The sequence below is a fragment of the Triturus cristatus genome, chromosome 6 (assembly GCF_964204655.1).
Source record: "Triturus cristatus chromosome 6, aTriCri1.1, whole genome shotgun sequence".
Lineage (NCBI taxonomy): Eukaryota > Metazoa > Chordata > Amphibia > Caudata > Salamandridae > Triturus > Triturus cristatus.
The window spans coordinates 1,843,897,651-1,843,923,046 of NC_140589.1; the positions used below are offsets into that span (position 1 = coordinate 1,843,897,651).

Here is a 25,396-nt window from a genome sequence, read left to right on the forward strand (position 1 = left end):
GTCTTTTCTTTGTTTTTTTTTCTTTTTTTTGTAGCCCAGGTGGGCGTCGACGTCCACCATTTGGTGCACCTCCCGTGACGTCGTCGTGCTTCCTGCGGAAGTCCCACCTTTGGGGCGCCATCTTCAGATTCTTTTTTCCGCCGTTGGGTCTGGATCGTCATCGGGAAGCTCCAGAAATTCACTCGGAGGAAGAAGGAAGAAAAGCGAGTTTCATCGATAGAATCGAGAGAAGACATCAGGAATAGAACAGATTTCATCAGGAGCGCGAAGAAAGAGGACCAGCGAACCTTTTTTCTTCGACAACCTTGGAGAATGCACGCTCAGAGACCCTGAGCGAAATGGACAAGACGCCATTCAAGTTCTGCCCAAACTGCCACCACAAGTTCGCGCAGAAAGACCAGCATCCGGTCTGCAACCTCTGCCTACCGGTGGATCACCAGAGTATCGACTGCAACGCCTGCTCAGCCTTCGCGCCGAAGACACTCAGGGTGAGAGAGAGGCAGAGAAGAGCCAACGCCAACATGGATGGCAAAGGGAAACCCCCGACACTCTACGAGCTGGGCCTCGACACGGACGACGAGGACAACGTCGCCGAGACAGCCGAAAACTTCACGGTCGTAGAGACCGACAAGAAAAAAGAAGACGAGGTAAGAGAATCGTCGAGCGCAAATCAAAAAACACCTCAAACACGAGGGTGACTCGAGAAAAACTGAGTCAAGGCCCACAAAGGGAGCCCCGGCGCCGAAAACATCGACGTCCAAAGGGGGAACTTCGGACAAAAGGCCCAGCGGATCCTTACAAAAGGACTCCCTGGTGCAGAAAGACGCCGAAAGGCAAGGGTCGTCGAAACCATCCCATGAAACTGGCCAATCGACGCAGAAAGAACGTTCGACGTCGACGCAAGTTTCATCGAAAAGACCCGCGGTCGACGCCGAAAGCATCTCCGAAATGGAGAAAAAGAAGAGGCGGATCGAGGCCGAAATGGAGAACATCCTTCAAAGGAAGAAGGAGTTCGACGCCAGGATGAAGGAATTCAAGATTCCAACGGTTTCATCGGCGGACGTCGTCGAGGTCGAAGACGAGTTCGACGCCGAAGGGCTGACAAGGGATCTCGAGGAAGAAGAGGAGCCCTATTATGAGGAAGAAGCCGAGGAAGGAGACCAACAGTCGTTCTATGACTCGGCGGCATCTACCAGCAACGACGTCGAATGGCACGATCTCGACACCGAAAACCCGGAGGAGGCCGTGGACACGTACCCCTCGAGGCCTTCGCCACCCGACGACATCGGGGTGTACAATATGGTGGTGAAGAGCGCAGCAATGGCCTTCGGCGTCAAACTCGACGAGGAGAGGCCGAAAGCCGATTTTCTCGTCGAAACACTGCTCCCCATCCAGACCAGGAGTCAGTTCCTCCCCATGCTACAAAGCGTGATGAACCAGGGGAGAGAAGCCTTCAAGGAGCCTGCCACCTGCCGGTCGATCACGCCCAGGACAGAGAAGAAATATAAGCACTCCTCCCTGGACCCACCTTACATCAAGGGTAGCGTCACCGCAGACTCCATCATAGCCTCCACGGCCAGGAGAAGGGCCAACGTTCCAGCAACTTCGGGCCCGCCTCCGGATAAAGAGAGCAGGAGGATCGACCTCACAGGCAGAAAGGTCGAGAGGAACGCCACAATGCACTGGCGCATGGCGAATTCGAATGCACTCCTCAATAGGCACCAATACCAACACTGGGATGAGATGGGGGAGCTAGTAAAGCACCTCCCCGAAGAATACCGCCAGAGAGCCTCTCACCTGGTAGATGAAGGCAAGAACATCGCAAACTCCTGTATAAAGACGGCGTTGGATGGGGCAGAGACCTCAGCAAGACTCATGGCCATAGGGGTCACAGAGAGGAGGCATGCATGGCTAAGAATCTCGGGATTCAAACCGGAAGTACAGAACAACATCCTTGGCACCCCCTTCAACGGAGAGACACTGTTCGGAGCAACGGTGGACGAAAAGCTCACCCAGCTCAAGAAGGAAAACGAGACAGCGAGGTCCATGGGGGCCCTACAGCTGAGGGGAATGAGACGAGGAAATCCCTCGGAGACCCTACGGTAGGGGTGGAAGACAACAGGGGACGTCGCACCAGGCGTTCCAACAGGGTCAGCAGGGCGAAGGTCACGGACAAAGTCAGCAGAAGCAAAGCTGGCAATATCAACCTCGGGGCCAGTCCTTTCGCGGGAGAGGGAACGGACGTGGCAAAAGGAGGAGAGGGGGCGATCAGCCCTCCTCGAAGTGACTCAGCACGCAAGAAGACGCCTACCCTCGTAAGGTCCCCAAGGGGGAGGCGCAAAAAAGTGTCATCAGGGGAAAGAGAAGATTCAAGAGCCTACGAGCATACGTCACCAGTAGGCGGAAGGCTGAGGTTCTACCTTCAGGAGTGGCGGCGTATAACCACAGACAAGTGGATACGGAACATTGTGCAGTACGGATACTGCGTAGACTTGGAGAAAAGACCTCCAAACAGGAAGCCGAAGGGAAGACAGAGATCGGCCCAAGAACTGGCAATACTCAGAGAAGAAACGCGGAAACTCCTACAAAAGGGAGCCATAGAGACAGTGCCGTTCAGGGAACGCAACAAAGGGGTCTACTCAAACTACTTCGTGGTTCCGAAGGTAGACGGAGACCTCAGACCCATACTGGACCTCCGTTACCTAAACAAGTTCATCAGAACGCAAAGGTTCAAAATGACTTCACTGCAGGAGGTACTGCCACAGATAAGAGAAGGGGACTTCATGGTCACCGTGGACCTCAAGGATGCCTACCTTCACATCCCAATAAACAGAAGGCACAAGGGCCTTCTAAGATTCAACATCGACCAGGAACACTACCAGTTCACAACCCTGGCCTTCGGATTAAAATCAGCGCCAAGGGTCTTTACAAAATGCCTGTCGGCGGTAGCAGCACACCTACGAAAGCAGGGAATACACGTATACCCCTACTTGGACGACTGGCTGGTCAAGGCAAACTCACGCGAGAAGTGCGAGAGGCCCGCAAAACGCGTAACAGACACCCTCACAAATCTGGGATTTTCCATCCACTGGGGAAAATCATCGCTGGAACCGGAACAGGTAAAGATTTTCCTGGGGGCAAAGATCAACTCCCTCAACGGTACAGTAGTGCCCAGCGACAGGAGGACAGATGCTCTACTCAAGGAGACGCAGCTCTACCAGAAGGGGCGAGCTCTGACAGTGAGGGCGGTGAGCAAGATGATGGGGATGATGGCGTCCTGTATCCAGCTGGTGCCGAATGTACGCCTGCACATGAGACCATTCCAGGAATGGCTGCAACAGCAATGGTCACAAGCAAACGGAAGTTGGGAGGATCTAGTGGTTGTTACGCACGCAGTGCAGGAGGAGGTAACTTGGTGGAACAGAGACAACATAACAACGGGGAGAAGCCTGACACCACCAAGCCCAACAATGACCATTACCACGGACGCATCGCAGAAGGGATGGGGAGCGCACATGGACAACCTCAGAGTGAGGGGTCTATGGGCTCCAGCAGACGCGGTCCGCCACATCAACTACCTCGAGTTGAAAACGATACTGTTAGCCCTGAAGGCATTCCAGAGACACCTGTCCGGCCAGAGGGTGTTGGTACAGACAGACAACACCACAGCGATGTTCTACATCAACAAACAAGGGGGGACACAGTCGTTTCCCCTCTCATCCCTAGCTCAGGAGATTTGGAGATGGGCCATACCTCTCAAAATAGATCTACTGGCAATTCACCTACCAGGGAAGGACAATGTGGAGGCAGACTGGCTGAGCAGACAGACCTCGGCATCACACGAGTGGGAGCTCAATGGCCAGGAAACGGAGAAAATCTTCCAGAGATGGGGGACTCCCACAATAGACCTATTTGCAACACGCCACAATGCAAAATGCCAAAGCTTCGCATCCAGGCAACCAGATCAGCAATCCAAGGGAAATGCCCTATGGATAAGCTGGTGGAGGACATTTGCCTACGCCTTTCCACCGATACCCCTGTTGCACAGAGTGCTCGACAAGTGCAGAACCAGCAACATGACTCTGATCCTGGTGGCTCCACAGTGGGCGAGGCAGACATGGTTCTCACAGATTCAAGAAATGGCGCAAGGCAATCCGTACAGGTTCGAGAGGAGAAAAGACCTGCTCTCAATGCAAAACGGGGAGGTCCTGCACCCAGAGCCAGAGACACTCAACCTAGCAGCATGGCTCCTGAAGACCTAGAGTTCGCACACCTAAGGTTACCTCAGAGCACTATGCGAGTGCTGCGGGAGGCAAGGAAACCTACTACAAGAAAGTGCTACAGCGCAAAGTGGAAGAGATTCACGGTGTGGTGCAGGAAAAAGGGCCTGCAAAACAGAATGACAAGAGACTCAACTGTGCTGAGGTACCTCACACACCTTCTAAAGAGTAACCTCTGCTCGAGCTCCCTAAGGGTACACCTAGCAGCGATCGTTGCCTACACCAGAGGTGAGAAGGGTGGAAGCTTCTTCACCTCGCAGGTGGTGAAGAGATTCATGGAGGGAGCCAAAAGAATGGCACCCCCGAAAAGGTTGCCGCCGCCGGCATGGAACTTAAACGTGGTTCTGACGGAGCTCATGAAGGCGCCGTTTGAACCCATTCACAAGGCCACTCTACAAATGTTGACGATGAAAACTGCCTTTCTAGTGGCCATAACCTCACTACGCAGGGTGAGCGAGCTTCAAGCACTAACGCTACAGGAGCCCTACATTCAAATTCACAAAGACAGGGTAGTCCTGAGGACGGACCCACACTTCATGCCCAAGGTAGTGTCGGCGTTCCACATGAATCAGAGTATCCAGATACCGAGTTTCTTCCAAAACCCGACTACAAACGCAGAAAAGGCCCTGCACACCCTCGATGCCAGAAGAGCGGTGATGCACTACATTGAAAGAACCAAGGAACTCAGGAAGTCGAAGCAGCTGTTTGTGTCCTTTGCTACTAGCTTCATGGGTAGACCAGTGACCAAGGGCACCATCGCTAGGTGGATTGCCCTCACTATTCAATTCTGTCACAAACAGGCTGGACAGGAGCTAACGGAGGGGCCCCAAGCTCACTCCACAAGGAAGAAGGGGGCCACAGTTGCCTTCCTGGCAAACACGCCCATCCAAGACATTTGTCTCGCAGCAACTTGGGCATCTGTGCACACGTTCACAAAGCACTACTGCGTGGACATTCAAATGAATAAGGAAGCACAGGTCGGACAGAAGGTGCTACAACACATTTTCAACGACCAGCGATCATCTTCCACCCAGCCACCACAAAAATAGGAAAACCGCTACAAAATCTATGCACAGCATAGTGAATCCAGAAAGATTCACGCTGCAAAACGAAAAGTTTCTTACCTGTCGGTGTAGTTTTGCAGCTTGAAGATCTTTCTGGATTCACTAGCGAACCCACCCACCTCCGCCAGGAAGATGAGGCTGGAGGAAGAGGGGGTGAAATGGATAGGATCAAAGAAGTGGAAACGTACAGAAATATGGACAAAAGGATTAATCAATCGCCTAGGGTTAAAAAAAAAAAAAAGGGAAAAAAGAACCCGAAGATGGCGCCCCAAAGGTGGGACTTCCGCAGGAAGCACGACGACGTCACGGGAGGTGCACCAAATGGTGGACGTCGACGCCCACCTGGGCTACAAAAAACAAAAAAAAAACAAAGAAAAGACTACGAATCCGGACCCAACCACAAGATCGCGGAATAATGCACAGCATAGTGAATCCAGAAAGATCTTCAAGCTGCAAAACTACACCGACAGGTAAGAAACTTTTCGTTCTCTTTCAGGGAAATCTCCATTGAAATCATAAGCAACCAACCCTCCTCCAGTGTAAGAGATAAATAGTTAATGTTCCACTATATTAGTATCTTTAGTCTCTGTTTTTCAGTTTTGGAACTACTGTCTTGAGAGAGCATGATGGGATGCGGGGAGCTCTTAAAGCTGCAGTGTCAGTTTTTCATTTCCAAGTTAGTGAAAGAAATGTTTTTCTTTGTCACTTTGTTTATAGTGGAAAGTGTGTTTGTTTTAAAGTAAGAGTCATGCCTTTTTTATAGGCTGCAAAATTATTTATCTTCAAACAAGATGCATCTGATAGAGACTTCTGGCCAAAGATTCCTTACCTTAGAATTATCTCCAGGCATTAAACTGGATCCTGAAATTGTTTGTGAGCAGTCCCTCTTGCATGCCGGTAGGTGGTGGTGTTCTGTTCTACGTGGCATTGGGTTCGTCTGCACCAGAAGTGACGTGTGCGGTGCCTAAATAGATGCCTACCCAGCGCTTCGTTCTTTACTTTCCACAACAGTCAGTACAGATCCAGGGAAGAGCGAACCCAAGTCATTTTGTGACTGACCTTTTTTTGACCCGTTTGTCGAAGATTTTTGAGACATTGTCTCCTGGTGTGGCAGGGATGTCGGCACTCAAGGCTGGTTTCATGCCCTATGATGCCTGTCACCGACAAGTGTCAGTGAATGATCAACACCTCGTCGGCCTTAGGTGCCTCAAGCACCACCATGTCAAGACCTGCATTGATTGTTGCACCATGCCTTCCGAGGCATCGAGATAGCGGTACCTGTAGGAAAGTACCTTTTTTTTTTTTTCTCATGGTCACCTCTACTTTTTGCCACTGTTACTGATGTTTTTCAACTGATGTGCACTGGGTCTCTGCTAACCAGGCCCCAGTGCCCTTTCCCTAAAAGCAAGGTAAAATGGTCTAATTGTAGTACAATTGGCCCACACTTGCCCCTGTAAGTCCCTAGTAAATGGTACCTCTGGTACCTAGTGTAGGAAGCTGGCTCTTTATATACTATACCAAAGTGAGATATAGTGTGAACAGAGTCCAGTGGAACCCCAAAGGTAGTCAAAGGTAAAAGTAGATAGCACCTTACTCTCCATTTGTGGTAGTGTGGGCGAGCAGTAAGGCTGTATCAGAGGGTAGTGTTAAGCAATTTGTTGTACACTCAGTCAGCAAATGAATTCACACAATAAAAGACTAAACTTCAGACCTCTTGGTTTTGTATAAAAATATTCTTTTAGTTATTTTATTTCCTAGAACCAAGCAAGCCTGGCAAAGGTAAGTGATGAGTACTTTGCAGTAATAATACAGATTGTAAACAGTTAGTATTGCAATTGTGTATATACTTTTGGTTTGATTACAGTAGAACTACTAGTAACGCACTGCTTTGAAATATTGTGCATATACTGTGTATTGGCTTTTCAGTAGAATGTTAAGTAGATTGCTTTACAGATTACTTTTCTTACACAGTGCAGTATACCTGGATACTGCACTGGGACATTTCCTGTAAACCGATAAGTAAAAGCATTTTGGGTATTTTGTTACAGTTTTAGGGACTTGTATATTTTCCAACTCCACACTTAGAAACATTTCACAGAAAAACAGTCAATATTATCCTATGGAGGGAAACTTATTCGGTTCTGGGAGTTGGAATTCTAGGGGTAGACTCAGGGGTCCACCAGGATCAAGGATGCACTTTTGTTACACCCTCAGTGGCACTAGGGCAGCCGGGTGCAGAGTGCGGAGGTCCAGTGTTATCCAATATGGGATAGGGGGCCTCCAGTTGGTGGCTGCTTACGAGCAGGCCACAAGGTTGTGAGAGCAAAGCTCCTGAACTTAAGCTCAGGGCAAATGGGGGTTTCAAGCCAGCACAGAAGGTGCACCCTCAGCGTCGCTGGGGCGGCAGAGTGCTGTTTTGGCGTTGGGCGCCCTGTAGCTTTAAATGGGGAATCTCTGGTTTGCAAACACACTGCAAGCTCGCGGACGAAGGTCTTCTGGGTGTGATCACAACTTGGAGAGGTAAGTTGGGATGCTGGGGGTTGGTTAGGCACCATCGGTTAGGCCAGCCAAGGCTGTGGGGAGTCGGGTGCAGGGTTGCCTTTTAGGGTCGGATCTTCTTACCAGCTCTTGGTCGCGATTGGGGGGGACCTTCCGGTTTGTGGCTGCAGGTGTCGGCTGGAGGCCTCGAGATCTGGTGACCCCTGACCTACCTCAAGCCTCCAGCCGACGCCTGCAGCCTCAAACCGGAAGGTCCCCCCCCAATCGCGACCAGGAGCTGGTAAGAAGATCCGACCCTAAAAGGCACCCCTGCACTCTGCACCCGGCTGCCCTAGTGCCGCTGAGGGTGTAACATGAGTGCATCCTTGACCCTGTTGGACCCCTGAGTCTAACCCCAGAATACTAACTCCCACAACTAAGTACTTACCTTTGAACCGATTACACTATTTGCCTCCACAGAATAACATTAACTGTTTTCTATGAAAAGTTTTTAAGTGTGAAGTTGGAAAATCTAAAATTCTTTTACAACTGTACTAAATAACAAAAACGCTTTTACTTACATGTTTACAGGAGATGTCCCAGTGCATTATTCGGGTATACTGCATTGTGTAAGAAAAGTAACTCGAAAGTAATGTACTGGTCATTTTACTAAAAATCCCATTCAAAGTATATGTACTGAATTTTCAAAGCATTGCATTTCTCAGTAACAGTACTGTAAATCAAAACAAAGTGCATATACATTTACAATCCAAACTGTGTTACAACTGTATCCTTACTGCAAAGTATTTATCACTTAGCTGTGACAGGCTTGCTTGGTTCTAGAAAGTAAAATAACTAAAAGAATATTTTTAATACAAAAACTATTGGTCTTAAGTTCAATTTTTGAGTGTGTGAATTAATTTGCTGACTGTGTGTTCAACAAATGCTTAACACTGTCCTCTGTTAAAGCCTTACTGCTCGACCACAAAGGTGAGGTGCTATCTCCTTTACCTCTGCCTACCTTTGGGTTTCCACTGGACTCTGTGCACACTATACCTTACTTTGGTATAGTATATACAGAGCCAGCTTCCTACACCCCTGAAAACCTACCAACCCTCGTGTGGTCAGACTAGCTTTAGGCAGCCTGCCACCACCAAACATGTTTCTGGACCCAAGGGTCACCACAAGTAGGGAACCCATTGTCTTGTCCCTTTCTGCTACTCCCCTGTAATGCCCCCTAAATTTAGTATTTAGGTGGCTTCGCCAGACCCTGAAACTAATTCCTGCCGACCTAAGAAGGGCGAGGAAGCCGCTCTGCAGACAAGACTGACCATGCCCACTAACTTGGCCCCAGCCCTGCTGGCCTGTCTGCAGCTTCAGAGACCCTGCAAAGAGAACGCCTGTCTAGCAGCCAGTGACCTTCGCAACCCCTGGGAGGACTGCCTGCCTTTGAAAAAAGACCAGAACTCGATAGAACATCGGCTCTGTCCACAAGAAACCAAAACTAAGGACTCTAGTGCCCTCCGGATTCACGATCCCTGACGCCTCCAGCCTGCGTCCAGGTGGTCCATGTTGGAAAAACCCCACTCCCACACCAGAAAGGGTGGTGGTAACGGGGTCTCTCCAGACATACACAGTGGTAGCTTGGCTCGAGTGGTCAGGGGTCAGGCACCGTGTTAAGCATACGTCATACCCACACAATAACCATGCGTGCATCCGTTCCAAAAACGACACTACACCTTAAAAATTATGAAAATAACTGTGTTTATCTTCTTTTCTCTTAGTTGCTGATTGAATAAATAATAATACAATCACAGTACACATGCTTCTCCTTAGAAAGTGCAGGTCAAATAAATAGTAACACTTTACAGGTGCAATAAATAGGATCAGGTCAAATAAATACTGTGAGAGAATAAATACTGTACAGAAATAAGTTAGCTCAGGACAATAAATACATTACAGGAATAATTTAGATAAATACAATAAATACAGTACCCTCAATAAATAATAAAAGCCAACAGTGACGCTTGTAAATCAGATCACATTTTAAATACTATGGGCTGATTTGGCCCAGTCACAGCTTGTGGTTAGGTGGATGGCCTGAGGGTGTCTCACCTAGCTTGGGTAAGGCTGAGGCTAAAACTGAGGTAGATCAAGGGTAATCTAGGAATCTGGCTCTCCCAAACTACACAACCCCTCACACAGGTCACCCCTGGCACTTCCAGGCTGGTTCTAACACCTCTTTATCCCTTAGGATGGTCTCTTAGAGCTCCACAGGGCCTTAGGCGCCCTCTACTCCACTTACTGCCCTTTTTATGAAGCTCCGACGCCGCTGGAGTCGTGTCGACGCCGTGAGGCGGTTCCGGTTCGATGTCGGCGGCCTCGGCGCAATGTCAGTTCTTGACGCCGGTAGGCGGTTCCGGTTCGATGTCGGCGGCCTCGGCTCGATGTCGACCTCCGGTTCGATGACGTCGGGCTGTCTTGGCTCGATGTCGACTTCGGGCAGCTCCGGTTCGATGTCGGCGGCCTCAGCTCGATGTCGGCCTCCGGTTCGATGACGTCGGGCTGTCTTGGCTCGATGTCGACTTCCGCCGGCTCCGGAGTGCGACCTCCACTCCCGACCTCCGGCACGCTTCACCTCGGTCTCCGGCGACTCCGGAGGGCGGACTTCACTCCCCCGTCGACGCCGCTCACTCGACCTCAGGTGTCTTCCTCCACGACCTCTGGTACTCTCCACGACCTCCGTCGGCGCCCTCTCTCGACCTCTGGCGGCTCCGGGTACGACGTCTGCTTTCCAGTCAGCGCCGCTTCTCCACCTCGGGCTCCAGGTCTCAGGCTTCTCGACGTCGGACTCCAGGAAAACCAATGAACAGGTCAGATTCTTGCTTTTCTTTACTTCTAAGGCCTGTTCCTGCTGTCCAGGTCCTTAAGATGGTTTTTCTTGCTTTGTCCCACACAGGGCTCCAGGCTGGGCTCAGTCAGTAGGGACTAGTATCAAGGGTGGGTTTATGGACCCCACTCCAGGCACAAGTTTCCACCCCTGCTGCCTCACTCCTTCCTCCTTCAGCTTTCTGCTGCTCTCTCTTCACCAGTCAGGTGCCAACTGCCAACTCCCAACTGTCAACTCTGGCTTAGCTTCCCAACATTCCAAACCGCCTCCAACTGTCACAGGGTTCTGGAATGTTCTGGAAGGTGCTGGTAGGTTCCAGTGGGTTCTGATGATGTCACAGGTGGCCACCATTTTGTGCTCCAGGCCCTCAGACAGAAGTTCCAGGGGTAGATAAAATGGCTCCCTGAATCTGCATCAATACTAAAAAGTCTGGTGGTTCCCAAAAAGGAAAAAAATACTAACAGGGTTTGAGGCAAAAGTGGGACAAAATAAATAATGATGAGGAGGGACCACCCAAAGGGCTGAGAGGTCTAACAGTCCACTAATCCAGAAAAGGTTCCTCAGCATTCCTGAGTCCAAATAGTGTTGGCTGATCCCTCCTGGACTCCACGATGATGCCTTCAGTGTGAATCCAAAGGCTCCCCCAACCGTCCCCAGTAAGAGAAACCGAACATCAAAGGACACCTCTAACCTGAAGCCCCTAGGCCTGCAGTAGCTCGACTGACTGTGTCCCTGCGACCTAGAGCATCCCAACGTACCTCTTCTGTCACTGGTGTTCCTCGTGAAGCCTCCAGTTCAACGCTTGCAGCCTGTTTTCAACTCCATGATTCTTCACATTTACTTGCATTGTGCGCCCGACACTGGGTTTGCACCCTGCCGCCTCTTTGCCATTGGTGGTGTATGTTTGGTGCTGCCTTGTGACCCCCACCTGTGTTTGCCTAAACTGCCGAAGCTTTGCAGCTGCTTTACTTAACCTCCAAGCCGTGTATTTTCAAGCACCCCCAGTCTCCATTGAGTAACACTGGACATTATCTTCAACTCTGACCTCTGCACCCAGCAGCCCCTGTGCAGCATGTGCGCAGTGTTTGTGCTGACTTAAATCTTGCCATCTGCTGACCCGGCAACCCGAAGACAGGATCTGTATATTGCTTACTTATCTGTAAAACCGCATTGTTTTCCTCTATAGGTTGACATTGCAAAGATTGAAAATTGCACAGTGTCCACTTTTGAAACTGAAAAGAATTTCTATTTAAAATGCACTTACTTTTTGCAAAGATCTTGGTCTTAAAATAAATCTTGAGCAAAGCCTATTTTTATAAAAATTGATGTGGATCTCCTTTTTAGGTTGAGCCTAGAGGCAGTGCGCATGCACTGCTCTGCGAGGTATGATGTAATTCTTTGGGCTTTGAACAAGCCCACCAGTTTGATTGGTTGCTTGTTTTGCCTTTACATAATCCATTGCTCACATTGGTGAACAGTTGAAATTTGTCCGCCTTGTGTTTGTTTTGATAACGCCCTGCCGACTGCCCCAGCTACATCGATTCTTTTCCTTAGTGGCCACATGTTTGCTTTTACTGCACTACAGTTTCCTCACCACTCGTGGGTGTACGGCGCTGCCTCCAGAGCCAGTTCCCTTAATCTTCTGTGCCTTCCTCCAACACCTCTCCTTGCGTCTTCGGAAGCATCTGTTTTTATTTGTTTAACTTTGCACAGCTTTTTTATAAAGGGCGCAAATTTAACTTTAAGGAGCAGAGCTGAGCGCCGCTAAATTTGACATAATTTGTGTTGCATTTTGACTGTTAAGGTATCGGAGCGCTTTACATGCGCACCGTTCACATAACATACATTCACATTCAATTTTTGGGAGGGAGATTAAGGGTCCCCTTAATCACGCTCTCTGTGTTACTTTGAAGCACCGAGTGCTTCTCTGCACCCCAGCGCTCCACTTTACTGTTTGCCTTCTGTTTTTTTACGGCGCCTGTGTCTTCCTGCTACTGGAGCCTGGGCTCAGAGGCTGTGTGCATGGTTGCGACTGGGACAACGAGCTGCAGCCCAGAGCTCTACCTGCTGCTGCTCCGCAACCTCCACACAGGGATTGGAGCTGGGCTGCTGCCTTCCACAGCTATCCGAAAGTGCAGGACACCCTGACCTCCACGAGACCCCAGCAGCCCAAGTTTGCTGCCCACCATTCCATGTAGGTATTGAAGATAAACCTCTTTATGATGACGTTTATTTTTGCACTAATTTAAATAGTGCAACCTTAACCCAACCCAAAGGTATTGGAGCGCTGTGCGTGCCAGTTATATTAGGTTTACCTGATTTGTCAAGAGGATATTGTGTGTTTTGCAATGGCCTCCCTTCTATGCTTTCAGTCATCACACTCTGTTACTTTAAAGCACCATGTGCTTCTCTGCACCCCAGCTTTTCCCATCTGTTTTTGACCCCCCCCTGTCCCCCCCTCCCCCCCCCCCCATAACTCTCCCACACTCGTACAGCCTTCTACCCTATGATTTCTTTTGTGGCCCTAGTATTTCTTGCTCGTACGTTTGATTCTCCTTGCCGGCTACTTTGCATCAATCCTTCCCGTCCCGCCCATTTTACAGTTAAAACTTCTCAATTTTTGCCCTTACCCTCTGTGAAAAGAAACTTAATCTGCACTGCATTTAGTGTAATTTCAAAGACACCGGTTATAGTTCTTTCACACACCATTTTAGAACTGAAGCATTTTCAATGTTCTATATGTACAACGAAGCCACGGTTGTTGCTTTTATTGTTTATCATATGCAACCAACAGCCATTGACAAAACCAATAGTCCAGGCTTGTTGTAAGTGTAATGTTACTTGTTGCATTATATATCTGGATGTGCAATGACAGACACTGCAAAATACCAGACAGGAGGCACAACATGCTAACTAAGCATCAATTAGTAGTTTAAATATTTTTAAGACACGCCCTTAATTACATTGTCCACGTCCCTTTGAGAGATTCCCCCCCCCCCCTCTGTTTTTTCATCCCACTTAAAGCCCTGGCTACTAGGATGAAACATTAGAAGCACCTAAAAAGGCCATATGTTATAAATAACTGTATTGCAATTGCAGGAGTCGGCTCACAAATTATTTAAAAAAAAATTACTACTTACAGTTGTCTGTTTAGAACAGCTGTTGAAGTACTAAACGGTTATAAAAAGGAAGTTACTACGTACCAGCTCTTCTAAAATTCATTATTGCCCATATTATATACACACTTTCCCATTTTTCTTTAGATTTTAATTGTTCTATATTTGTTTTTTCATTAAAACATGCTTAACTATTTGAAAATATGTGCTACATTATAATAACACCTCATCTCCCACTTTAAACACACAACCATAAAAATACAAATTAATTTCGCTGCCAGAGTAAGAGGACAATCTCAGAACTAGAAATTATTTTAATTCTTTTTTTAATGGGCTCATTCAGTTGTACATAATGTCTTCTTGGTTATATATAAGGTAACAAAAATGCCTGTGACTTTTATATTCTAATTTTACAACATGCTGCACAGCAGCCACAATGTTCTTCAACATAGCTTGAACACAATGGCAAAGCCAATAGCTCTGGCTATACACTTATAAGGTCCCAAAGGCGAGACCTATTGGCTATGCCAATGCTTGTTGTCATGTAATTTATTCGTAATTGTGTGCACAACAAACATCTTGCACTCCTCTGTGTTAAGCCAAAGGCTGCTCGCCCAAACTACCACGAATCGAGCACTTTGGGTTTGCATTGAGACCTGTACACTTCTGGGTAGTCATACAGAGCCCACTTCCTGCACTGCCTCTTTCTGGTGCCCAAGAAAGACTGAGCCCTTTGTTCTATCCTAGACCTGCACCCTCTCAATTTCTTCCGGAACAAAGAGAAATTCAAAAAGCTCACACTAAAGTCCTGTCTGCCTTGAACCCGAGAGACTGGATGGTAGCGTTGAGCTTGCAGGATGCGTACTTCCACAATAGCGGATGAGCTTCTGCTGCAACCTGAGGTGGTGGAAGGCCTCGATCAGCTGTGGGGAGAGCCTTGGTTAGATCTGTTTGCCACTACCGAAATTGTGCAATGTCAGCAGTTATACTTGCTGGAATTTCCATGACCGCTCTCACTTGGAAATGCTTTTAGTCTCAAGTGGAGCTCAGGCCTCATGTATGCCTTTCTGCCCAGAGTTCTCAAGAAGATCAGGAACGACCAGGCCCAAGTCATACTTGTGGCCTGAAAAGTCTGGTATCCCGAGCTGTTGAGCAATTTCCATTGGTCCTTCGATCATGCTGCCCCTAAGGGTGGATCTCCTGTCACAACAGCAGGGGCGGATTCTCCACATGCTCAGCCTTCATATGTGGGGTTTGAGTGGTGACATTTGACAGCTTTCAACCTTCCGTCCGAAGTCTAATCTTATTTTGGCAGCACTGCGTCCTTCCACCAAGACTTATTACGCCAGCTGTTGAAGAAAGTTTGTGGCATAGTGTAAAGCCAAAGAGGTTGCCCCCCTTTCGTAAATTCTGTTTTTGTCCTTACCCTGGCCCAGTAGGACTTTGCATTGGGCACATTGAAGTATTATTTATCTGTGCTATCTGCCTTTCTGGCACTACCACATCAGCCCTCCTTCAAGTCACCTATTGTACATAGGGTCCTTAAAGTCTCCAACACATTTCTTCCATCTCCCTTCGTTAAGGCTCAATGGGACCATAACTTGGTTCTTACCTTTATAATGTGAGCTCCCTTTGAGCTGCTTCATACCTGCCCTCTTAGACTTCTCACCATCAAGGCGACCTTTCTGGTGGTGATCACATCTGCCCAGAGGGCCAGTGAACTGCAGGCAATGTCATCTCAGCCTCGGTACATCTCTTGTTTCCAAACAAACTGGTGCTTCAGACTAGAGCATCCTTTTTGCCGAAGGTAGTTACCCCGTTCTATGTAGGCCAGTCCATCACTTTACCTACCTTCTTACCCTCTGCCTCGTTCCTCTAAGGAAGAGAAGAGACTCCACTGGCTGGACCCAAAAAGAGCATGGTCTTTCCACCTTGACCACAGAAAACCATTACGGGTGGATGATCAACTCGCCATGAGGTATATCTGAGCCAAGAAAGGGCAAAGCGGTGCAGAATCTAACATTCTCCTGACTGATTGTACTCTGCATTAAGATCTTCTACACATTGGCCAAAAAGCAACCCCCAGAGGGTTTGTGTGCTCAACCCGCCAGAGCAAAGCCTACGACCACTGTATTAGCACACAGAATTCCCGTCCTGCACATCTGCCAGGCAGCAACGTGGGCATTGCAGCACTCATTCACCAAGCACTACTGCCTGGACAGTCTGGTCTTTCGGGACAAGCACTTTGACCGTTTGGTCTGCAGTTCTTTCTGGTCTAAATTCAGTTCGCTGACCCTCCTCCGTGGAGGTATTTTTGGAGCTTTTTCTTGAGTATCTATTTTAAGCTAATAAATCTGCGGCTAGAAGTCTCTATCAGATGAACAAGTTCCCTTCTGTAATGCCTTGTCTTGTATATATACTGTCTAGCCACAGATTCCTTACCAACCCACCTATCCTCTTCGCAATGCTACTGGATTTCTAGGTACAAAGCTATTCCCTTTTCAGGGCCCTAGTTTCACACACCAGTGTTCTTCGTAGCTCTGCGCTCTTGGCATGGAAGTCACAAATAGAAACTGACAGCGTGTTGGGGTGGCGCCTGTATAGTGACCTCGAATTTCACTGTGTGGCTGACTCAACATCGAATGATGCCACCAATATGGGCACAGGGTTGCTGCTTCCCTAAAAAATCCAGATCCTGCTTGGAGATATTTCTAATGTAAGGAATATGCGGCTAGATACCCAGATAAGGTGTTACTGAGGGTAAGCAACTTGTTCTTTAGGCTGTCTGAAAAAGGCAATGCACAACATGTATTTTCTTGGAAAGCGTATTCCAGGGAACTATAAGGTTCTTAAATTACTGGAGACTCCTGCTGATGGAGGACTAGGATTACTGATGAGGAAATATTCTTTCTGTTACAAATAATTGTAGGTTTAAGCTCACAATCATTTTGCTTTATTCCCATAACTGTTAATATTGCTTGGTTATATGCTAGCTGTTCATCTTTTTTACTGTGAATAGTGCTTCTGTGAAATCTGATTTTGGAGTCTGATGATAGAAAACCAATTTTAATAAGTGTTATTTACTTCTGGTGGGGTGAGGCCACCTTAATATTTGACTTTAGATTTATCACTTACTACTTACCTTTAGCACTTGACTCCCAGGGTTGGGAGGTACAGCTGTCCAGGCAATTCTCTGTGTCCAGTCTGTGCTTTACTTTCATTAAAAGCAAAAGTATTCTTGATTATCCACAAGGCTGAGTACTGTACATAAAATTAACACAAAGGTAAAGGCTCCCAAGCCTCCTCTTAGCTAGATCTATGTGCAGTTGCCTTTCTAGTGCAGATGTGTCATAATCTTGTTAGTGGTAACCCACTGTCAGGGTATCTTACAGAAAATGCCAAGCACAAATGGGATCCACGCTCACTTCTGGTGAAATTACCATGCTCCATTCTCCTTTAGACATGGTTTAGTGGTAACACAATAGTTGTATCCGCTCCAAAGGGGATGCAGAAATGTGTGTTCATGAAGTCTCAGCTGGTCAAAGCCTCTCTGTGCTTGTTCAGAGGCTACCTGGGGTTTGAATTCTAGCCCACCCAGGTTCAAATTTTAGCCTACCAATAAAAATGACCAGAAAACCTCACACAGAAAAGAAGTTCCAGCACAAAAGGAATTGATGGGGGCAATGTTGAGATGTCTGGTACCTTGAACAGCACACCACCAATGTGGTCCTGGTTCCCGCACACTAAGATACTCACATTTCAAAGGGCTATCGCGGCAAGACCAATAAGTTGGTAACTGCTCTGTGCAGTTAATGGCTTTCATTGCCAAAGGTGATAAAACATTAATGATGCGGTATCTAAACGACTGTGGATTAGTTTGTTTATTGCTGCGCCAGAAGTTCTTGCAGCACTAGGAACGTGAGCTGGGAACAAAGACACTGCACAAGTCTGGGGTTCAACCACTGATACCTCTGCAGCTGCACAATTGATTCACACATGGTTTGCAGTGCTGAGAACAGCAGTTACCAGTGGTTTAGACAGTTAGCAAGTTTTCGTCCATCAACTTTTGTGTACTTAATGTAATACTGTGAGTGGCCAACAGTATGCCCAGAGGTGGGTACCTTGCTCACTATGCTACACTATCCAAATTTTAACTTGATTAGGGCTAATGACAACAAGACCAGTTTTGGCCTGCTGTTCCCTTCAGCCTAGCCTTGCCTATCAGTACAGGCTAGACTGTTCTCATGAGTAGTACAGTCCATATTGATTTGCATAAGGCAGGCCTCTGTCTACAGTAGCACAGGCTACAAAAAAGGATAGGTTGAAATGCCACCCAGAGCGATTTCCACCGGTGTAGGCTATTTGCAAGCATTTCTCCCATCACCTTTTGTGTATTTTAATAAGCAGAGCCTCACCTGGCTAAATCTTAGACCTACTCCAGGTCAAGAGAAGAACCCAATGTGATCTTAAATGTCTTGTACAGGTTGGCTCACCACAAGTTGCTATAGGCACCATTGCTGATGCTTAGCAGCTGGACAAACTCTTCTCTTGAGGGTGGTGCAAACCTCACCCCAGCTCCCTGATATCTTCAGGCAGATGTTAATGAACTCCTTTCAGAGGCTCTCTAAAAGGGGCAGTCGAACAGGTAGGGCACAGATGTCTTCAGGCAGTCCAACATGGCCTCCAGTCAGAATCTTGACTCTTGCTTTCAGCCTGATATGAAGGCAGACATCAGGCAAGCCTTAACTCTCGATTTTGATATTTTCTTAACTACATTGATTGGTAGTGTGACAGTGTGGAGACTTGAATTGGCATGGGAGACCAGGTCTTACCCACAGAGCTGACTGGTAAGCCATGGTGCGTTGATCAAACTCGAGGCTTCTCCAGTGAGATACTGTATAGCTGGGTGAGGGTCATTAGGAGCCCTCCCTGATCTGGTTTTACTGGCCAGGTATGTATGCCTATTGAATCCAGACAGTCAGTCAAATCTTTTGTGCCACAGATGAGGTTGGACGAGGAGGCAGGGCTAAAAATGTTCAGACAGGAGAACAGCAGGCTAATGCATAGTGGGAAAACAGAATCACACAACCCGTCCACAAGATAGTCTAACCCTTTACGCAAAGACACTGGGGGAAAGTATAGAATGCTTAGAAAAAAGCTTTCAGGTCAACGGGGACCTGGGCAGCCTCGCTTAATGTCCTCATCCATCTTGCGCTTTCACCAGAAAGCCAAGATGCCTGTACGCAGCCAAATATAAACATAAGCTCCATGCTCCTCCTGCGCCACCCAAACAATGCACCTACACCTTTCATCCACAACCCACACAGATGTGACTAGTAGAACAGATGCTGTAGAAATGGAAATGGGTAAAAGAAATTGTCCATTCACTGGCATCCCTACTGCCAGTCCCAAAATACCAATGTAGAGAGGGCTGTAGATACTCCCTCACTTTGGGCACCTTTGTCTTTATGCATATCAGCACTTTTAACAGGAAGGCTGAAAAGTTAACTTGCATGATTGTGGGACTCAAAGCGAAAAAATGTAAAAGCTACCTAAACAGTGTAAATGAATAATGGCATTGCTGCACAGTATTCAAAGCCGTGCCAGGGTCGTTTCTGTCACAACAGCCTCCCTTTTGCTTATAGTGCCTAGAAGTTTGTGATACACTTTTTTTATGTAGCACATGTTTGTTGTTGAATCTACTGGTTTATTTTTTGCTTCTGAATCAAATTGTAGTCCAGGCTTGGCTTTAGAAACTCACATTGTTTGGAAAATGTTGCTTCTCCTTCATTGTTTAAAATACTGTTCTATAGCCTTCTTAATGTTCTCCCTCAAACGGTACTCTTTGCTTTTGAACTGCTCTGTTTAGTGTACACAGTTAAACAGAAAGCACAGTTCGGTCTCTAATCTCCAGTTACCCAAGATGTCTAGCCTGCAGTTCTTGTACATATGCGAAATGTTGATTGACTCTTGCTCATCTTCTGCTGTGCACCTAACTTTTATCTCCGATACTGACAATCTTTGCCTCCTCACTTTGTTGTTGAGAGACATTCTACGGTTTAAAGTGGAATCTCATTACAATTAATCTTTTCCTACAGAGGAGGAGTTAAAACTTTCATTTTGCTCCTTTGTCCAAATTTGATGAGGCTTAATCATAGTACAAGGTTTGCTTACTCAAAATGTGAAAGGATACCTTGCAGATGTTTTGCATTTTGTGCCGTGTGGACTCTGGCAAGGACCTATGGGGGCATCTTCCTCCTCTGTTTCACTGTGTTCTATCCATCTCTATATTGGACATTGTTTATAACTCGGTGGACTAATGCATTCTTTGCAAAGAACTTTGTGTAACATCAGTGTTTCATGTCCACTCAGCCTTTCATTAGTCTCAGTCCTATAAAATGAATATATGTAACAGATGTTGATAGCAGACCTTTGTAACGAAGCACATTGTACAGTATTGCTTATTGTTATTGTCATTATCTTGTAGAATTTTTATGAACAGATCTTGCACATTTGTTGGTAGCTCTTTGTAATAATGGCTGAGGTGTTTCTCGTCTGGATGTAGTTCTTGTGTAATCTGTTATCTGCATCTTCTTTAACCAGCATTTTCTGGTGTCTCTACATTCATCAGCATGTCCTCAATATTGATATCCTGCTGATCATTTCAACTATCTGCCACAGTGAAAACAGTGCAGAGTATCCGTTTTCCAATTTGTGATACCATCTTCAGAAGCATTCGATCACGACTGTGTGCATCCCTGTATTTCATTACTTTTGTTGCTGTTATCAAATAACACCCTCAAACAGCATGATTGATGGTGCAGTAGCCTGATAATGATTTGTCATTAACGTTCTACAATGAAGAATGCTCCTAGAGTATTCACAATTTGTACCGCCACCCCAAAATTCTTTCTCTCTGTACTTCTCACCAGAAACATACATTGCTAGAGCCATACAGGAAAGTAAAGTGCTCCCTTTCATTTTGACATTTGGGTTCCATTTCAATATTAATGATTTGCCTTTGTGTTTTTTTCATATTAAACATGTTTTTATAAATTCTGTTGGTCATCAATCTATTTTATTTTTGACAAGACTATAGTATTTTATTCCTTAGTTCATTACGGTTTTATGCAGGACCACCAGTTTCTTGGGATCCTAACCCCCATCCTGCCCTCCCTTTTTTTTTTTTTTCCTTTTTGCATACATCCTCTTCACAACTAAAAAGGCTGCCATAGCATCTACACTATGTTCCACTGTTAAGCACCCTCTGCCATGCCACTGCCTACTTGGACATTACACACCAACTGCCATAACAATGCTCCTCATAGCACAAGACCACATCTTGCATGGGCAGATTTAGCAACCACTGGTAGGACAGCTTTCAGTGGTATGATGTCTCCAGTACTTGCTGAGCAGTAGGAAAGCCATATATGCTGATCTTTTCAGCAAGATTCCTTCTGGGCAACATGGTTGTCCATATTCTCACAGGCCAGGGAGGAGGGAAGGCTTAAAACTCAGATCAGATTTAATCAATTTACCTGCCATCCTTCCCCTCTCCACACTTCTGCTGAGTTCTCAGATTGTGCCTCAGCTGCTTTCCCTGCGCAACATGGCTACTGAAAGAGAATCTTAATCAAGGATTTATTTGGAGTGCATGGTCCAGAGAAGAAACATTTTAAGATGATCAAGGCACACATGAGAACCGACTAAGTCCCTAATCAGCAATGAACAATTATTGGGTTTGGCCGATGATATCTGTAATATCAATGGGGATTTAAAAAAAAAACACAATCCATAACTGGCAAAAAAAGCCATGCGAACTGTAACAGTCACACTAAATGCAATGCTCATGATCGTTCCCTTAATGTAATAGATGTAGCTACAAATATCGAATTATTTTACAAGTTAGATTACGTTAATATTAACACTTACAATGAGATGACTTAAAATATAACCTTTTGTATTGGCTTGAATGTTATTTAATGAAGTTGTGCTTTTAAGTGTTACTTAGTGTAAAAAGTCAGTTTGTAAGCAATGTATTTAATTTGGGATTTGGGATTTACATGACTTGCATGAGTTATGGATTACAGAGCTCACCACAACTATAACTGGTTTTTAAGTGAATTTCATTTTTTTAAAGCTAGGTTAAGACGACATAACCTGCCTTAATCATACAGTTGCATAAACTGTAGTTTTTTCCACTGAATATCTAATCTAAGCTTCTTCGAGGCCCTTCACCCAACCTGCCATGGAAGGGGGGGTATAATGCTGCTGTATGTGGCCTCTGCACAGTAAAACAACTAGATGTTGAAGGGGGATTTTCACCGGTTTTATGCAGAGTTCCTTCAAGAACACTTAACATTTCCTGTTCCCTCGGTAGGTGGTGATTCTTTTGGTTGTCCATGAATTGTACTCCCTTTAGTATTACTTTAGGTGGCGTCTTTGTCGTAATGCCAAAGAAGTGGGTAGGTGATTGTTAGCTAGGGATGAGTTCTGAGGGGCCTGGAGGGTTATAGTCCATCTCTCAACGGCTTTTGGCTCACAATTTGTGGCAGAGGTGCATGGGGTGCTTGACTCGAGTATGCCATTAGTATAGATGAGGGCTCAGAAAGTATACTTGACTAGGGCTGGTTTCTTCCATTTTACAGATGGTAATGTTCAGACTGTCACCATAGGTCTGCACTCTTTCTGCTGTTACTTACTGAGCAGTAGGAAAGCCATATATAATCTTTTCAGCAAGATTCCTTCTGGGCAACATGGTTGTCCATATTTTCACAGGCCTGGTGGAGGGAAGGCTTATAACTCAGATCAGATTTAATCAATCTACCTGCCATCGGCCCCTCCATATTTCTCAGCTGCTGGTTTGGAGTTTTTTTTAAATATATAGGCCTGGCTGTTTTGCTTTTTTTGTCTGACATGCTAAAGTCTGTTTTTTTCTTTCAGTGGCACCTGACACGATCAACAATCATGTGAAGACTTGCCGAGAGGAGCAGAAGAACCTTCATTTCTTTGCACCAGAGTATGGAGGTGGGTTAGAACACACTACTTTGTGTACTAACTATGCACTTGATGATATATTGCTAGTAGAAAAAGATGGTTCTCCATCTACTGCTCACATTACGTATTGCAGCAGTATGGATACCTCTGCAAACATACATGCATCTTTATCCAATTATTCTGTACATGTGTTCAAAGAACATTTTTCTGTTGATGGCTCCACTCCTGGTCTACCCACCAGAGCCATGAGCAAGAGTCTGCAGCCGCTTAGTGTATTGCTGAGCCTTCAGCATATTATCAACTAGGACACTATCAGTCAATACTTACATTTTCCTCTTCTTTGTCTACTTTTCTGTTCTAACTTGTAGCAAATATGTTGAAACCTATTACACTGATATTGTAAAAGTATTAGATGTGTGTTTTTTCCAGGTACCCAATCATCAGACTTACTCATTGTCTGTTGCAGAGTGTTTTTGTTGGTTGTCTGCATGTTGTGTTGTCATTCTTGTGACTTATATTCACCAAGTTTTCTGTAAACTGCTGCACCATAAAGTTGGTATGAGTTTACTATTTAAAAGATGCAGATTTTGATGACTTGAAGGGCAAAGTTGGTGCGGTGTTCTCCAAGTCAGGAAAACTCTTAAAACCTAGCCACCACCCTTGAATCTCTGTATTCTAAATTCAAACTAATACTGTGGATTTACTAAGATGAATTTGGGCTAGAAAATGTCAAATCAAGTGGTCTTTGAACTCAGCTTGACACTAGTGGCACTTAGTGTGTGCAGGCATTTCAAGTACAGCTTTACCAGTTTAGTGAATTATTGCTGGTGTCTGCTCTGTGATCGATAAATAGCAGCAGATATGTTTTGTGAAATAAGCAGTTTTAGGGTCCTGCAAAAATTAAGGTATTTTTCTACTTGGATGTTGTCCAGTAGAGTTCCAAAACCTAATATCTTAGAGGGCATGCCCAAATGCTTGTATTATCTTTCTTTGGCAAATGGCATTCATAAAAGTATGTGTAGACTGTGGGTTAGCTATCCCCTGCCATACCACTTTTACTCGTGTAGCCTAATTGCATTAACAGGATAAAGTGTTGACGGAAATCCTCGATGCTGTAAAATTTTACCAAGCAAGCGAAATGTAGATTTTCATCAGCTTTGATGGACAGAAAATCAGGATTTTATTAAAGACATGGAGGCTAATATTATTGCAATCTTTTTATTGTGTCACCCACAGCAGCTTCTTTAAATAACAAAGAACAATAACAAGGTTCTAAGAACTCAACAAAGGGCCAGAACCTCTGGCCATCTTCCTTCTCTTTTTGTGCACTGCAATATAACCAAACAGAAGTCCATATTAACAAAAGCTCGATAACTCCAGACGAAAAGTTAACCACTCTTTTCGGGGCACCATCTTCTCATCTCATTGCTGTCCATGACCGATGAAAAAAACAAACGACCATTATCAAACAAGGGTTGGGTTAAGAGAGGGATAATATTAGCCTCCGTGTCTTTAATAAAATCCAGATTATCTGTCCATCAAAGCGGTTGAAAATCTGTTTTATGACCAGACCGGAGACTAACATTATTGCAAGTTCAAAGTTTCTCTAACAAACAAGAAGCTGCATTCATCACTGGTTTAAAATAAAATTTCTGAGACACTGAATCATTTGACCAATCAGCACATCTCAGAATATCTTGCAAAGCATCCCCAAGTATGAATGCTTGAGGCAGAAGCACCTCTCACTGAATGTGCACCAAACCTGCTCACATCAACACCAGATTTCCTCATCCACCTCCTTCACCCATCTAGCTAGTGTCGGGCCTGACAGAGCCCTGTGAACTTTCCCATAAGATTAAAAGCTGCTGTTCATTTGAAAGACGAATGGCATAAGTTCTCTTCTCCTACTCCTTCAAACAACGCACAACACATGCTCATCAAAATAAGGGTAGAAAATGGTTTCTGAATTTGTTCTCGTTCTTCTGCACAGATAAAAACAAACTCCTTCTGGGTTAAAAATCCTAGGACAAACATCCAGATCTTTCACATCTGAAACCCTTCTAAATGAAAGCAGACACAACGTCCTCAATTTCCCACTTTGAATCCTCAAATTCAACCCTCTGTTTCCTAAATTCTCCAAATACGATAACACCTTCGATACATCCCAAACAGAAGAATATCTGTCCACTGGAGGCTTAGAAACTCTCACACTTCTCATTAACCTTTTCACCAGAACATTCTGTCCCACAGACACTCCATTACCCAGCTAATCACCAGCAGCAATGGATTATCTATATACATTGATAGTTCTGTAAGCCAGACCAGCTCTAAACAAAGTTAGCAAGTTGACTAGTTCAACTACACCCACTGAAACGGGATCAAAATCTCTCTCCACACACCAGCGTAACCATTTTTCCCACGCCAATCTATACATTTTTCTTGTTTCTGGAGCCCAGGATTCTCTAATAAGGTTAGAAGCCTCTTCCAAAAGTCCGGGCACTTCCCAGACTCGCCTGAAATTCTCCATGCCATCAGTCTCCATTGATCTGACACCAACTTGTGATTTTCCCT

General features: G+C 45.9%; 1 protein-coding gene across 1 annotated transcript in view; it reads left to right on the forward strand.

The window, feature by feature from the left end:
• Positions 1 to 25,396, forward strand: part of NRBP1 (nuclear receptor binding protein 1) — a 435,736-nt gene that overhangs the window by 202,073 nt on the left and 208,267 nt on the right. Inside the window, exon 7 of the mRNA XM_085613305.1 lies at positions 22,772 to 22,855. Within this exon, the coding sequence (XP_085469431.1) occupies positions 22,772 to 22,855 (84 nt within the window). The remainder of the gene's footprint in view (positions 1 to 22,771; positions 22,856 to 25,396) is intronic.